Consider the following 15,983-nt stretch of genomic DNA (forward strand, 5'->3'; position numbering starts at 1 on the left):
TCACTTGACAAGCTGTTCTTTCAAGCTGTCAAGATGTTTCCCCCCTCTGCTGTAATGAAGGTGGTTTTAAGACAAAAATAAAACATGAAAACTTGTGTGGATATTTTCCCTCTACAGTGTATTTATTTTCTCAGCAAAATGGGGTCAAAGAGTATTTTCTGCGATAGAAACCCATCAGATATAATTTCCCCTAATCAGCTGAATTCAAGTGGACAATAGAGCCATCTTGTGGCGAAATCATGCAATTGCGTTCTTAAAACTCCAACATACTACACGGTAAAGTAAAAAGTAAGAAGGTCTAAATAAAGTATATTTAAGTGTGACTTGCATGATAAGCCATTGTGTATTTTTAAAATAATCATATCATTATTTTGGTTATAAAAATTAAATGTACGTGTACATTTCTTTCAAAACAAAGCATACAGAACAAGTCACTTTTGATGCACAATATTCATATTGAAAAGATCTTCTCATAAAGCACCCACGAAAGGATTTAATGATGAAAGTAACAGTAACTGGCTGTGTTGACAAAGACATCAAAACGCTGCAATAAAAACAGGTTTGGTACTTTATTTTAAACATTTAACTAGACAGGCATGATCATCTGCCTTTAATTTTACATACAGGTAAACGGAGACGCTACTAAATAGTTTTTGACTGTGTCGTTTCATTGTATTCGGCACAATATCAAAATTATATGTACTACGGGTACTATTGGGCGTTATTTTGATCAATAAAGTTTTATGAGAGAAAAAACTAATTACAATGAATCCTTTTTTTCTTTCTTTTTTTTGAAAAAAGGAAACAATCCATCGTCGCTGCGGAAAAGTTGTGTATTAAATTCAATGTTGTGTTACCATGGCGACGGAGCCTCGGAGAATTATCCAATCAAAGCACAGGACAAAAAATATTTCGACCAATAAAACGCGTGGTATTTTGACTGACGTGTGGTTTCACCAATCGGAATCATATGCCCTGTTACTAGTTGCCAACGCTGCCACCTTCTCAGGTTAGTCCGTTTGCAGGAGCGCTTGGAGCGGTCACAACTTTGTCTTCTTCAGTCCTTGTTCAGAAGTGTTTTTTTATTTCCACCAAAATGAGGGAAATTGTGCATCTGCAGGCAGGCCAGTGTGGTAACCAAATTGGCGCCAAGGTGAGTTCTAACTTTGGTTTAAACGTGAAGTCTGAACTCACTGATAATTTCCGTTTGGGCGGGCTGTTAAATGAGCTTACTTAGCTTTGGGGTTTTGCGTCGCCAGCTAATCACACCGTTGTCCTTTTATTGTCTCAATCTGTTTCCAGTTCTGGGAGGTGATCAGTGACGAACACGGCATTGACCCGTCCGGGACATATCATGGAGACAGTGACCTGCAGCTGGAGCGGATCAACGTGTATTACAACGAAGCAACAGGTTTGTTAGATTATCCAGTCATTTGAAAGGGAGCTGAGGTAATTCAACACCGCACAGAAGGCTTGTTAGTACCGCAGACATCCAGCAGGAGGTCTTCCTAACCCCGGTGGAAATCTCTCTGGAGGCCCCTGACTGTCCCCTCCTAGTTACTGTCGCCCAGTTTCTATGATACAGCTGATAAACAAACCTCCAGCCAAAAGCACTGTCTTCAATGCATTGTAATATTTTGAGACCCCGCATAGAAGCGTCTTACTTTGAAATGGCATGCTATATTATTAATAATTTAAACATGTGAGTTACATAAAAGGAACGAAGATTGCTTGGGGTAATAAGATATAGGAAAACAAAAAACGTCAATGTTGCACAACTATAGAATATACCAGGTAATAATAAAGAATACTATAATAATAAAAAGTCTAAACATTAAAAGTATGAAAATCATAACAGTCTTAAATGTAAGATAACAACTTGTGATGTAATGAGACATTAAAATGTAAATGAATGAGTTATATGACCTAATCATCATTATAAATAGTTTATACATCCACATTTGCACTGTGTCTGGTCTGAACACACCTGTCTTGACTTGCCGCTCAATGTTTCATAGTTGATGTCAAACCGGTTTTTCAAAAAGGTTAAAACTGTGTAACCCTAACCTTGCTCAGATTATAGCTGTAGCTTCATTCGGGTAATAAAGTGGCTGAAATCATTAGGAAAAGGTCACCACAACTTGGCAGGCCTGAAAGTATCAATTAACCAGTTATTTAAATTAATCAACATGCAAGACAAGTTTAGGCAAGCAAGTCAAAGTGCATTAAGACATTTAAAATACAATAAAAACAAACAATGCATTAAAATTGCATTTAAAAGACAAAAGATTTCAAGATTAAAAATAAGTTGCGTAATTAATTTATTGGGAAGCGGTAGTAAGCAATTATGTTTTAAACCCAGATTTTAATGAGCTGACAGTTTTAGCAGAGATCAGGTATATCAGGAGCATATAAAAAAGCTGCTTCACCCTGCTTGGTTTTGATCCTGGGTACAAGCAACTTAGAGATGTATTTATATTTGCAAATACAGTATTTGATGCATGACAGTAAAAACAGAAGTGAGAAAGCTCTTGCTTAAGAAATTGTTTCTGTGCTATTTGTTTAAATGGTTCACATTGCAATAAATCACCCGCATCACCAGGTGGCAAGTATGTCCCCCGTGCTGTGCTGGTGGACCTGGAACCTGGCACAATGGACTCTGTGAGGTCTGGTCCCTTTGGGCAGGTCTTCAGACCAGACAACTTCGTCTTTGGTGAGAATTTAAATGTGTTAATATGATAATTTGGCATTTTGTGGTCAAGCATCTACACTCACTCTGATTTTAAAGCTGTAAATCAGTAGTTTTCCCCAGTCTTTCAATGCTAAAGAATTGTATAGATTTATTACACACATCTCTTATTACACATATTATAAAATTAGACAGAAGAGACTCTGACACCACATAGCTGTGAAAGATTTCTGTATTTGCTTGTAACACAGGCCAGAGCGGAGCAGGCAATAACTGGGCTAAAGGCCACTACACTGAGGGAGCTGAGCTGGTGGACTCAGTCCTGGATGTGGTGAGGAAGGAGGCGGAGAGCTGCGATTGCCTCCAGGGCTTCCAGCTCACCCACTCCCTGGGTGGAGGCACCGGCTCTGGCATGGGCACACTGCTCATCAGCAAAATCCGAGAGGAGTATCCCGACCGCATCATGAACACTTTCAGCGTGGTGCCTTCCCCTAAGGTACAATTAATACACTAGGATATCATAAGCCAAGTATTTATCTCTCCGCCCACTCACCTGTGCTCTTCTTTGTCTTCACCCTCCCCCTCCAGGTGTCAGACACTGTGGTGGAGCCATACAATGCCACCCTCTCTGTCCACCAGCTGGTGGAAAACACAGATGAGACCTACTGCATTGATAATGAGGCCCTGTACGACATCTGCTTCCGCACACTCAAACTCACCACGCCCACCTACGGCGACCTCAACCACCTCGTCTCTGCCACCATGAGCGGGGTGACCACCTGTCTGCGCTTCCCCGGCCAGCTCAATGCCGATCTGAGGAAACTGGCCGTCAACATGGTGCCCTTCCCCAGGCTGCACTTCTTCATGCCAGGCTTCGCCCCCTTGACCAGTCGAGGCAGCCAGCAGTACAGGTAGAGACTGAATCAACTCCTCAAGCTGGAATTCACTCACTTATCATTTGAAATAAACCCTAATTCAACTCTTTCTTTTTCCAGGGCTCTGACAGTTCCCGAACTCACCCAGCAGATGTTCGACGCCAAGAACATGATGGCGGCCTGCGACCCACGCCACGGCCGTTACCTCACCGTCGCCGCCATCTTCCGAGGCCGCATGTCCATGAAGGAGGTGGACGAGCAGATGCTGAACGTGCAGAACAAGAACAGCAGCTACTTTGTCGAGTGGATCCCGAACAACGTCAAGACGGCCGTCTGCGACATTCCTCCCCGCGGCCTCAAGATGGCCGCTACCTTCATCGGCAACAGCACGGCCATTCAAGAGCTGTTCAAGCGCATCTCAGAGCAGTTCACCGCCATGTTCCGCCGCAAGGCTTTCCTCCACTGGTGAGTTATTCACTGACATACCTGTGCTGTTTTTTACAACTAACACAACTCATTTTTACCTCTAGACTTGAGTTTATTTGTTCAAGTATTTACTTTACTGTGTTTGTTGTTTCAGGTACACAGGAGAGGGCATGGATGAGATGGAGTTCACAGAGGCCGAGAGCAACATGAACGACCTGGTGTCCGAGTACCAGCAGTACCAGGACGCCACCGCAGAGGAGGAGGGCGAGTTTGAGGAAGAGGGCGAGGAGGACATGGCCTAAACACCCACCATGACCTCTTTCTCACTATGCAACAGTTAGAAGGGCTGTGCGATACAGTTCACATCATTATCGCATCATGTTAATTGGCTTAAAATTGGAGAGAAAAAAGTCAGTCTTAGCAGGAGAGCAAAGGTTTCTAAAGCTTTGGTTTTACATGTTGTCTGTTGTCCATTTCACACGTATTTGCTGTCCTCTTCTTCCCTTTTTAATATAAATGTTTTTAATCTGTCCTGTTTTTCCACTTACAGAGGGTATCACCTAAATCTTGGAACATACTGTTGAAGCTCTGAGGAGCTGTTGAGCAATAGGCTGGACAGTTAACGGTTAACATTACTGTCTTGTTGTGGAGCTACCTGTTCACCTCTGTACCTCTGTCCAATCTTCTTCAAGCTGCAGGTTTGAACTGTATTTGTCATGTAAGACGATGTATCACTGACCTGTTCAAGGCACTCTTCACTGAATTTGACACATACCTCGTTTAATAATGTTTAATATGGAATGTAACTTCTTTTTTTTTTTTTTTTAAACATACCAGAATGTATAATTTCATTTATTCAAAAAAACCCTAAGAAAATGCACTGAGAGCTAAAGAGTGTCAGGAACTGGTCACTGGTAACATTACTGTTAGTGTGCTTGCTCTGTGATAATGGCGTTAACAGTTTAGAAGGGTTTTAATAAAGAAATCATGAATTGTTGCTTGTTGTCTTGTTCTTTCTTCTTAACAGCAAATGTGACCATGGCTGGGTGTGTGTATCTGTGCTGAGGTCTTATCAGCCAGTAGAAGGGAAAACACCTGTATGAGTACATAGGGCCTGTGTGTTATATCCTTGTCCAGTCACTGCTGTCATTTGACTCATACAGTTAGTAAGAACTAATTGAATGCATTGGTCAACAGTTCAGTGGTAGACACCTGTTATTTTGACTCCAATGCTGAGCAAGTTCAAATGCACAAAAAGCCCAAAGGTGTGGTCCACATTCTGACCACGCTCATATCTTTTATATCTGTGAAGGATATGCACATAATGATTATAATAAATCATATCTGCGTATGCAAAATCAGCTATGAAAGCAGTCTTTTTGGAGTCTGTCCATTAGATCAGAGGAAGAACAGGTCACAGATCTGATAGCATCCAACATCCTTATCAAAATACTCTTACTTAACCAGTCTTTTCTTTAAACATTATTGTAGTAGACACGTTCAGGATTGTCTCATACGTTGTGCCATAAATCAATGTTACCTAAAGAACAGCAGCTTGAGGGGAATGATTAATTGTAAAAGAGAATGAGGAAGAAAATATAGCTAGATGATTGTTCTGAAAATGCGTATTTAAAAACATATTGACTTTGTCCTTGATGCATTCATAAATTTGAAATCATAAGAAAAGTTCCACCTTTTATCATAGGTGCAAGTTTTTAGTGAATAAATACATGTAGCCATATATAAAGGATACACTGATGAATCATGCACATATAAAGTAACCACCACCGGTTAACTGCGGCAGAAAAGGAAAGATTCCTGAGTATTTGAATGACAGATAACACAGATCTAAGCTTCCTTTTCCTATTTCCTTTGTTCACATGCAGGCAGAAATGATCAGAGAAAGATATGTTTTATATATATTTTGGTTTGGAGAATTGGTTTTATCATATCACTTGAACATGGTTACAGTTTATTATGCTTTATGATTTTGAAGTTTTATGTGTTTACAACATCAGCTAATTAATTGTAATAAATAGAAACAATTTCATTTGAAATCTTAGCTCAAAATCATAGGCACCTTGAGCAAAAAGGTAAATGTGACAGATGTCACTTAAGCAAGATTGAGTAAGTAAAAGGTCTTCATCATGTCGATTTAAATTGTATTTTCTTTCTTTCTTTCTTTCTTTCTTTCTTTCTTTCTTTCTTTCTTTCTTTCTTTCTTTCTTTCTTTCTTTCTTTCTTACTGTCTTTCTTTCTTTCTTTCTTTCTTTCTTTCTTTCTTTCTTTCTTTCTTTCTTTCTTTCTTTCTTTCTATTATAAAATAAAAATGTCAATACAATACAATACAAGCTTTATATGTAATTGATTTTTAAAAATTACAAACATGAAATGCACATATGATGATCATAATTCAATGCATTAATAATAATAATAATACTATTAATATTATTATTAATATTACTATTAATCATCATCATCATCATCATAATCATCATACATTTTATTTGATGGCGCCTTTCAAGTCACCCCAGGTCACCTTGCAGAGAATAAAACATCAAACCTAAAAACAAGTGCAGTACACAGTGTCAGAGTGAATATACCAGTTGGAACAGGTGTGTTTTGAGTTTGGATTTGAATTAAAGCATTTATGTTGTGGATTTTGGATATTGAAAACAAAAATATTGTTTATGATGTGAGCTGAATATTGTAATCCAGTAACAGTCAATAAGAATAGAAGTCCTATGAGATCAGTGGGTGTGATGAATACACATTTCAATGTTCAAGAGCCAAAAACTGTCTTTTTATCTATCTTTTCAAGTTTTTTCATTTCTGACTAAATAAGACATTTTTAAATGAAGGAAACATTGTTCAGCTGTTAATATATTTTCTGAAGTATCAAGTGTAAAAAGAGGAGAAATCTTTGTGAGATAAAATATATTTTCATTGTCACAAATTACAAGGTGTAATTTCTTTTTATCTTTTAAAATGTTATAATTTCTGACAAAATAAGACATTTTTAAATGGAGGAGACATTGCTCAGTTGTCAATATATTTATTTATTTACAGGTATACAAAAGCACATATGATCATCTTCATTTAACACTTCAAAATGTACATTGTCAAAACATCTTAGAAATCAGTCCATGTTTGCAGGTTTGTCCTGTGTGCTATCGTCTGTCTCTGTGCTGCTGTCTTCTGTGTGTGAACAAACACTCTGCTGTGGTTTCTCCTCTGAGCTCTTCTCGATAGGCAGCTCTCTCTCAGCGTCCTCCACACATATATCTTTGGCTTCCTGGATGTGGAGCTTCCCATCTGGAGCCAGGTAGCAGGTGATGGCTTCAGGATTCAGCTCTTCAGGCAGATCAAACTCCTGTCTGAACTCCTGGCATCTGTAAGAATAGCAGCCTTTCCCATCCTCCTGCTTCTTCTCTGTCTTCCCGCTGACTCTCAGCTTCCTGCCCACCTGCCTGACAGACAGCTCCTCTGGGGAAAAGCCTTGAGTGTCCAGGGTCAGGCCAAAGTGTTCTCCCTCTTTCTTCAGATGGCAGGAGACTGGTTGCACGGCTGCAGCGGTTTGGAAAGGCTCTGTCTCTTCCAGGATCTTGTCCTGAAGTTTGTCCATCAGCTCCAGACTGCTGCGCAGCTCCTGGAGGTTTCTCTGCAGCAGATCCTGCTGGTAGAGCAGAGGTTTGACGTCTGGCCACAGACTGCGTACAGGCCAGTAGAAGTCCATGAATGGACTGAGAGTAGACTGGAGTCCATGAGAGCACAGCATCTTCAGTGTGTTGAGTCCTCTTGTTGTGAGATGAAAGACTGTGAAAGTGTCTGTTCTCCTCTGTGTTGGTTGTGTTGCTTTCTGTCTCAGCAGTAGGACTGTCCCAGCTTTTATATTCTAACTGGAGAAGGTCCAGAGTCTTCAGGAACTTTCTGGCCATTACCACAACTGTCCACTGGGAGGAGCTGTTTCCCAGAAAGTGATGACATCACTTGATGAGTTCACTACCTAAATATATTTAATATTAGATTTCATCATCGCTGCAGATAGTTAGTGATCCCATGAAACTTTTATTTAATAGCCATGACTGTGGTCATTAGTAGCAATTACAGGATAACACAAACTGTTAGAACATATTGTAACACTGGCACAAGTGGAGAAGAGTCATAAAGTCAACAAGTTGATAAAATAATGTGAGTTACCTTGCGATAACTATCTATAGTTTTCTAACAACAGCCACCATAATTATTGATACAGTAGCTTTTCTGTGGGATTGGACCAGACGGGCTAGCCTGTATTCCCCATGTGCATCAATGAGCTTTTGACATTTGTGACACTGTTGCAGGTTCACCAGTTGTCATTCCATACTGGGAACACCCCACAAGATCTGCAGTTGTGGATATAATCTGACTCAGTTACCCAGCCATCACAATTTGGCCTTTGTCAAAGTCACTCAAATCCTTACGCTTGCCAATTTTTCTGCTTCAAACACATCAATTTCAAGGACTGACTATTCACTTGTTACTTAATATATGTCAGCAGTTCACATGTGCCTTTAATATGATATAATTCAGTTCATTTACTTCATATCTAAGTGGTTTTCATTTTATGGCTAATCGGTGGCTGATATAATTTATTATAACCTATGTTAAGATGAAATTGAAAGTGTCTTTTTCTTACATTTTCCTCCTCAGTCTTGAAGTAAAATTTCACATTTCAATAATTTAAGGTCTTTGGCGAGGAAATGTTGATTCAAAGTTGATATTTTACTAGATTGACTGACAAATATAGAAGATTGAAAATACATAATTGATCCTATATCTTTTTAAGCATCAAATTTAAAAGAGGAGAAATTTTTGTGAGATAAAATATATTTTCAGGGTCACAAATTACAAGGTGTAATTTCTTTCTATCTTTTAAAATGTTTTAATTTCTAACAAAATAAGACATTTTTAAATGGAGGAGACATTGCTCAGTTGTCAATATATTTATTTATTACCAGGTATACAAAAGCACATATGATCATCTTCATTTAACACTTCTAAATGTACATTGTCAAAACATCTTAGAAATCAGTCCATGTTTGCAGGTTTGTCCTGTGTGCTATCGTCTGTCTCTGTGCTGCTGTCTTCTGTGTGTGAACAAACACTCTGCTGTGGTTTCTCCTCTGAGCTCTTCTCGATAGGCAGCTCTCTCTCAGCGTCCTCCACACATATATCTTTGGCTTCCTGGATGTGGAGCTTCCCATCTGGAGCCAGGTAGCAGGTGATGGCTTCAGGATTCAGCTCTTCAGGCAGATCAAACTCCTGTCTGAACTCCTGGCATCTGTAAGAATAGCAGCCTTTCCCATCCTCCTGCTTCTTCTCTGTCTTCCCGCTGACTCTCAGCTTCCTGCCCACCTGCCTGACAGACAGCTCCTCTGGGGAAAAGCCCTGAGTGTCCAGGGTCAGGCCAAAGTGTTCTCCTTCTTTCTTCAGATGGCAGGAGACTGGTTGCACGGCCGCAGCGGTTTGGAAAGGCTCTGTCTCTTCCAGGATCTTGTCCTGAAGTTTGTCCATCAGCTCCAGACTGCTGCGCAGCTCCTGGAGGTTTCTCTGCAGCAGATCCTGCTGGTAGAGCAGAGGTTTGACGTCTGGCCACAGACTGCGTACAGGCCAGTAGAAGTCCATGAATGGACTGAGAGTAGACTGGAGTCCATGAGAGCACAGCATCTTCAGTGTGTTGAGTCCTCTTGTTGTGAGATGAAAGACTGTGAAAGTGTCTGTTCTCCTCTGTGTTGGTTGTGTTGCTTTCTGTCTCAGCAGTAGGACTGTCCCAGCTTTTATATTCTAACTGGAGAAGGTCCAGAGTCTTCAGGAACTTTCTGGCCATTACCACAACTGTCCACTGGGAGGAGCTGTTTCCCAGGAAGTGATGACATCACTTGATGAGTTCACTACCTAAATATATTTAATGTTAGATTTCATCATCGCTGCAGATAGTTAGTGATCCCATGAAACTTTTATTTAATAGCCATGACTGTGGTCATTAGTAGCAATTACAGGATAACACAAACTGTTAGAACATATTGTAACACTGGCTCAAGTGGAGAAGAGTCATAAAGTCAACAAGTTGATAAAATAATGTGAGTTACCTTGCGATAACTATCTATAGTTTTCTAACAACAGCCACCATAATTATTGATACAGTAGCTTTTCTGTGGGATTGGACCAGACGGGCTAGCCTGTATTCCCCATGTGCATCAATGAGCTTTTGACATTTGTGACACTGTTGCAGGTTCACCAGTTGTCATTCCATACTGGGAACACCCCACAAGATCTGCAGTTGTGGATATAATCTGACTCAGTCACCCAGCCATCACAATTTGGCCTTTGTCAAAGTCACTCAAATCCTTACGCTTGCCAATTTTTCTGCTTCAAACACATCAATTTCAAGGACTGACTATTCACTTGTTACTTAATATATGTCAGCAGTTCACATGTGCCTTTAATATGATATAATTCAGTTCATTTACTTCATATCTAAGTGGTTTTCATTTTATGGCTAATCGGTGGCTGATATAATTTATTATAACCTATGTTAAGATGAAATTGAAAGTGTCTTTTTCTTACATTTTCCTCCTCAGTCTTGAAGTAAAATTTCACATTTCAATAATTTAAGGTCTTTGGCGAGGAAATGTTGATTCAAAGTTGATATTTTACTAGATTGACTGACAAATATAGAAGATTGAAAATACATAATTGATCCTATATCTTTTTAAGCATCAAATTTAAAAGAGGAGAAATTTTTGTGAGATAAAATATATTTTCAGGGTCACAAATTACAAGGTGTAATTTCTTTCTATCTTTTAAAATGTTTTAATTTCTAACAAAATAAGACATTTTTAAATGGAGGAGACATTGCTCAGTTGTCAATATATTTATTTATTACCAGGTATACAAAAGCACATATGATCATCTTCATTTAACACTTCTAAATGTACATTGTCAAAACATCTTAGAAATCAGTCCATGTTTGCAGGTTTGTCCTGTGTGCTATCGTCTGTCTCTGTGCTGCTGTCTTCTGTGTGTGAACAAACACTCTGCTGTGGTTTCTCCTCTGAGCTCTTCTCGATAGGCAGCTCTCTCTCAGCGTCCTCCACACATATATCTTTGGCTTCCTGGATGTGGAGCTTCCCATCTGGAGCCAGGTAGCAGGTGATGGCTTCAGGATTCAGCTCTTCAGGCAGATCAAACTCCTGTCTGAACTCCTGGCATCTGTAAGAATAGCAGCCTTTCCCATCCTCCTGCTTCTTCTCTGTCTTCCCGCTGACTCTCAGCTTCCTGCCCACCTGCCTGACAGACAGCTCCTCTGGGGAAAAGCCCTGAGTGTCCAGGGTCAGGCCAAAGTGTTCTCCTTCTTTCTTCAGATGGCAGGAGACTGGTTGCACGGCCGCAGCGGTTTGGAAAGGCTCTGTCTCTTCCAGGATCTTGTCCTGAAGTTTGTCCATCAGCTCCAGACTGCTGCGCAGCTCCTGGAGGTTTCTCTGCAGCAGATCCTGCTGGTAGAGCAGAGGTTTGACGTCTGGCCACAGACTGCGTACAGGCCAGTAGAAGTCCATGAATGGACTGAGAGTAGACTGGAGTCCATGAGAGCACAGCATCTTCAGTGTGTTGAGTCCTCTTGTTGTGAGATGAAAGACTGTGAAAGTGTCTGTTCTCCTCTGTGTTGGTTGTGTTGCTTTCTGTCTCAGCAGTAGGACTGTCCCAGCTTTTATATTCTAACTGGAGAAGGTCCAGAGTCTTCAGGAACTTTCTGGCCATTACCACAACTGTCCACTGGGAGGAGCTGTTTCCCAGGAAGTGATGACATCACTTGATGAGTTCACTACCTAAATATATTTAATGTTAGATTTCATCATCGCTGCAGATAGTTAGTGATCCCATGAAACTTTTATTTAATAGCCATGACTGTGGTCATTAGTAGCAATTACAGGATAACACAAACTGTTAGAACATATTGTAACACTGGCTCAAGTGGAGAAGAGTCATAAAGTCAACAAGTTGATAAAATAATGTGAGTTACCTTGCGATAACTATCTATAGTTTTCAAACAACAGCCACCATAATTATTGATACAGTAGCTTTTCTGTGGGATTGGACCAGACGAGCTAGCCTGTATTCCCCATGTGCATCAATGAGCTTTTGACATTTGTGACACTGTTGCAGGTTCACCAGTTGTCATTCCACATGGGAACACCCCACAAGATCTGCAGTTGTGGATATAATCTGACTCAGTTACCCAGCCATCACAATTTGGCCTTTGTCAAAGTCACTCAAATCCTTACGCTTGCCAATTTTTCTGCTTCAAACACATCAATTTCAAGGACTGACTATTCACTTGTTACTTAATATATGTCAGCAGTTCACATGTGCCTTTAATATGATATAATTCAGTTTATTTACTTCATATCTAAGTGGTTTTCATTTTATGGCTAATTGGTGGCTGATATAATTTATTATAACCTATGTTAAGATGAAATTGAAAGTGTCTTTTTCTTACATTTTCCTCCTCAGTCTTGAAGTAAAATTTCACATTTCAATAATTTAAGGTCTTTGGCGAGGAAATGTTGATTCAAAGTTGATATTTTACTAGATTGACTGACAAATATAGAAGATTGAAAATACATAACTGATCCTATATCTTTTTAAGCATCAAGTTTAAAAGAGGAGAAATCTTTGTGAGATAAAATATATTTTCAGGGTCACAAATTACAAGGTGTAATTTCTTTCTATCTTTTAAAATGTTTTAATTTCTGACAAAATAAGACATTTTTAAATGGAGGAGACATTGCTCAGTTGTCAATATATTTATTTATTACCAGGTATACAAAAGCACATATGATCATCTTCATTTAACACTTCTAAATGTACATTGTCAAAACATCTTAGAAATCAGTCCATGTTTGCAGGTTTGTCCTGTGTGCTATCGTCTGTCTCTGTGCTGCTGTCTTCTGTGTGTGAACAAACACTCTGCTGTGGTTTCTCCTCTGAGCTCTTCTCGATAGGCAGCTCTCTCTCAGCGTCCTCCACACATATATCTTTGGCTTCCTGGATGTGGAGCTTCCCATCTGGAGCCAGGTAGCAGGTGATGGCTTCAGGATTCAGCTCTTCAGGCAGATCAAACTCCTGTCTGAACTCCTGGCATCTGTAAGAATAGCAGCCTTTCCCATCCTCCTGCTTCTTCTCTGTCTTCCCGCTGACTCTCAGCTTCCTGCCCACCTGCCTGACAGACAGCTCCTCTGGGGAAAAGCCCTGAGTGTCCAGGGTCAGGCCAAAGTGTTCTCCCTCTTTCTTCAGATGGCAGGAGACTGGTTGCACGGCTGCAGCGGTTTGGAAAGGCTCTGTCTCTTCCAGGATCTTGTCCTGAAGTTTGTCCATCAGCTCCAGACTGCTGCGCAGCTCCTGGAGGTTTCTCTGCAGCAGATCCTGCTGGTAGAGCAGAGGTTTGACGTCTGGCCACAGACTGCGTACAGGCCAGTAGAAGTCCATGAATGGACTGAGAGTAGACTGAAGTCCATGAGAGCACAGCATCTTCAGTGTGTTGAGTCCTCTTGTTGTGAGATGAAAGACTGTGAAAGTGTCTGTTCTCCTCTGTGTTGGTTGTGTTGCTTTCTGTCTCAGCAGTAGGACTGTCCCAGCTTTTATATTCTAACTGGAGAAGGTCCAGAGTCTTCAGGAACTTTCTGGCCATTACCACAACTGTCCACTGGGAGGAGCTGTTTCCCAGGAAGTGATGACATCACTTGATGAGTTCACTACCTAAATATATTTAATATTAGATTTCATCATCGCTGCAGATAGTTAGTGATCCCATGAAACTTTTATTTAATAGCCATGACTGTGGTCATTAGTAGCAATTACAGGATAACACAAACTGTTAGAACATATTGTAACACTGGCTCAAGTGGAGAAGAGTCATAAAGTCAACAAGTTGATAAAATAATGTGAGTTACCTTGCGATAACTATCTATAGTTTTCTAACAACAGCCACCATAATTATTGATACAGTAGCTTTTCTGTGGGATTGGACCAGACAGGCTAGCCTGTATTCCCCATGTGCATCAATGAGCTTTTGACATTTGTGACACTGTTGCAGGTTCACCAGTTGTCATTCCATACTGGGAACACCCCACAAGATCTGCAGTTGTGGATATAATCTGACTCAGTCACCCAGCCATCACAATTTGGCCTTTGTCAAAGTCACTCAAATCCTTACGCTTGCCAATTTTTCTGCTTCAAACACATCAATTTCAAGGACTGATTCTTCACTTGTTACTTAATATATGTCAGCAGTTCACATGTGCCTTTAATATGATATAATTCAGTTCATTTACTTCATATCTAAGTGGTTTTCATTTTATGGCTAATCGGTGGCTGATATAATTTATTATAACCTATGTTAAAATGAAATTGAAAGTGTCTTTTTCTTACATTTTCCTCCTCAGTCTTGAAGTAAAATTTCACATTTCAATAATTTAAGGTCTTTGGCGAGGAAATGTTGATTCAAAGTTGATATTTTACTAGATTGACTGACAAATATAGAAGATTGAAAATACATAACTGATCCTTTATCTTTTTAAGCATCAAGTTTAAAAGAGGAGAAATTTTTGTGAGATAAAATATATTTTCAGGGTCACAAATTACAAGGTGTAATTTCTTTCTATCTTTTAAAATGTTTTAATTTCTAACAAAATAAGACATTTTTAAATGGAGGAGACATTGCTCAGTTGTCAATATATTTATTTATTACCAGGTATACAAAAGCACATATGATCATCTTCATTTAACACTTCTAAATGTACATTGTCAAAACATCTTAGAAATCAGTCCATGTTTGCAGGTTTGTCCTGTGTGCTATCGTCTGTCTCTGTGCTGCTGTCTTCTGTGTGTGAACAAACACTCTGCTGTGGTTTCTCCTCTGAGCTCTTCTCGATAGGCAGCTCTCTCTCAGCGTCCTCCACACATATATCTTTGGCTTCCTGGATGTGGAGCTTCCCATCTGGAGCCAGGTAGCAGGTGATGGCTTCAGGATTCAGCTCTTCAGGCAGATCAAACTCCTGTCTGAACTCCTGGCATCTGTAAGAATAGCAGCCTTTCCCATCCTCCTGCTTCTTCTCTGTCTTCCCGCTGACTCTCAGCTTCCTGCCCACCTGCCTGACAGACAGCTCCTCTGGGGAAAAGCCCTGAGTGTCCAGGGTCAGGCCAAAGTGTTCTCCTTCTTTCTTCAGATGGCAGGAGACTGGTTGCATGGCCGCAGCGGTTTGGAAAGGCTCTGTCTCTTCCAGGATCTTGTCCTGAAGTTTGTCCATCAGCTCCAGACTGCTGCGCAGCTCCTGGAGGTTTCTCTGCAGCAGATCCTGCTGGTAGAGCAGAGGTTTGACGTCTGGCCACAGACTGCGTACAGGCCAGTAGAAGTCCATGAATGGACTGAGAGTAGACTGGAGTCCATGAGAGCACAGCATCTTCAGTGTGTTGAGTCCTCTTGTTGTGAGATGAAAGACTGTGAAAGTGTCTGTTCTCCTCTGTGTTGGTTGTGTTGCTTTCTGTCTCAGCAGTAGGACTGTCCCAGCTTTTATATTCTAACTGGAGAAGGTCCAGAGTCTTCAGGAACTTTCTGGCCATTACCACAACTGTCCACTGGGAGGAGCTGTTTCCCAGGAAGTGATGACATCACTTGATGAGTTCACTACCTAAATATATTTAATGTTAGATTTCATCATCGTTGCAGATAGTTAGTGATCCCATGAAACTTTTATTTAATAGCCATGACTGTGGTCATTAGTAGCAATTACAGGATAACACAAACTGTTAGAACATATTGTAACACTGGCTCAAGTGGAGAAGAGTCATAAAGTCAACAAGTTGATAAAATAATGTGAGTTACCTTGCGATAACTATCTATAGTTTTCTAACAACAGCCACCATAATTATTGATACAGTAGCTTTTCTGTGGG

General features: G+C 40.3%; 6 protein-coding genes across 6 annotated transcripts; 1 reads left to right on the forward strand and 5 right to left on the reverse strand.

Moving 5' to 3' along the window:
- The first annotated feature begins 1,004 nt into the window (after positions 1-1,004).
- On the forward strand, positions 1,005-4,987 carry LOC128375183 (tubulin beta-4B chain). Its single transcript, XM_053335468.1, has 7 exons — positions 1,005-1,153; positions 1,303-1,411; positions 2,603-2,713; positions 2,941-3,185; positions 3,278-3,600; positions 3,685-4,029; positions 4,145-4,987. The coding sequence occupies exons 1-7, from the start codon at positions 1,097-1,099 to the stop codon at positions 4,290-4,292; spliced, it is 1,338 nt and encodes a 445-aa protein (XP_053191443.1). The 5' UTR covers positions 1,005-1,096; the 3' UTR covers positions 4,293-4,987.
- A 2,142-nt stretch (positions 4,988-7,129) lies between these two features.
- LOC128375445 (heat shock protein 30-like) lies at positions 7,130-7,768 on the reverse strand. Its single transcript, XM_053335798.1, has one exon. The coding sequence runs from the start codon at positions 7,766-7,768 to the stop codon at positions 7,130-7,132; it is 639 nt and encodes a 212-aa protein (XP_053191773.1).
- Positions 7,769-9,060: 1,292 nt separating this feature from the next.
- Positions 9,061-9,699, reverse strand: LOC128375454 (heat shock protein 30-like). The gene has a single exon (XM_053335807.1). It carries the CDS (start codon positions 9,697-9,699, stop codon positions 9,061-9,063), a length of 639 nt encoding a protein of 212 aa, XP_053191782.1.
- Positions 9,700-10,991: 1,292 nt separating this feature from the next.
- On the reverse strand, positions 10,992-11,630 carry LOC128375455 (heat shock protein 30-like). Its single transcript, XM_053335808.1, has one exon. It carries the CDS (start codon positions 11,628-11,630, stop codon positions 10,992-10,994), a length of 639 nt encoding a protein of 212 aa, XP_053191783.1.
- Positions 11,631-12,921: 1,291 nt separating this feature from the next.
- LOC128375456 (heat shock protein 30-like) lies at positions 12,922-13,560 on the reverse strand. The gene has a single exon (XM_053335809.1). It carries the CDS (start codon positions 13,558-13,560, stop codon positions 12,922-12,924), a length of 639 nt encoding a protein of 212 aa, XP_053191784.1.
- A 1,292-nt stretch (positions 13,561-14,852) lies between these two features.
- Positions 14,853-15,491, reverse strand: LOC128375453 (heat shock protein 30-like). The gene has a single exon (XM_053335805.1). The coding sequence runs from the start codon at positions 15,489-15,491 to the stop codon at positions 14,853-14,855; it is 639 nt and encodes a 212-aa protein (XP_053191780.1).
- Between the last annotated feature and the right edge of the window lie 492 nt (positions 15,492-15,983).

The sequence above is a fragment of the Scomber japonicus genome, chromosome 16, assembly GCF_027409825.1.
Source record: "Scomber japonicus isolate fScoJap1 chromosome 16, fScoJap1.pri, whole genome shotgun sequence".
Lineage (NCBI taxonomy): Eukaryota > Metazoa > Chordata > Actinopteri > Scombriformes > Scombridae > Scomber > Scomber japonicus.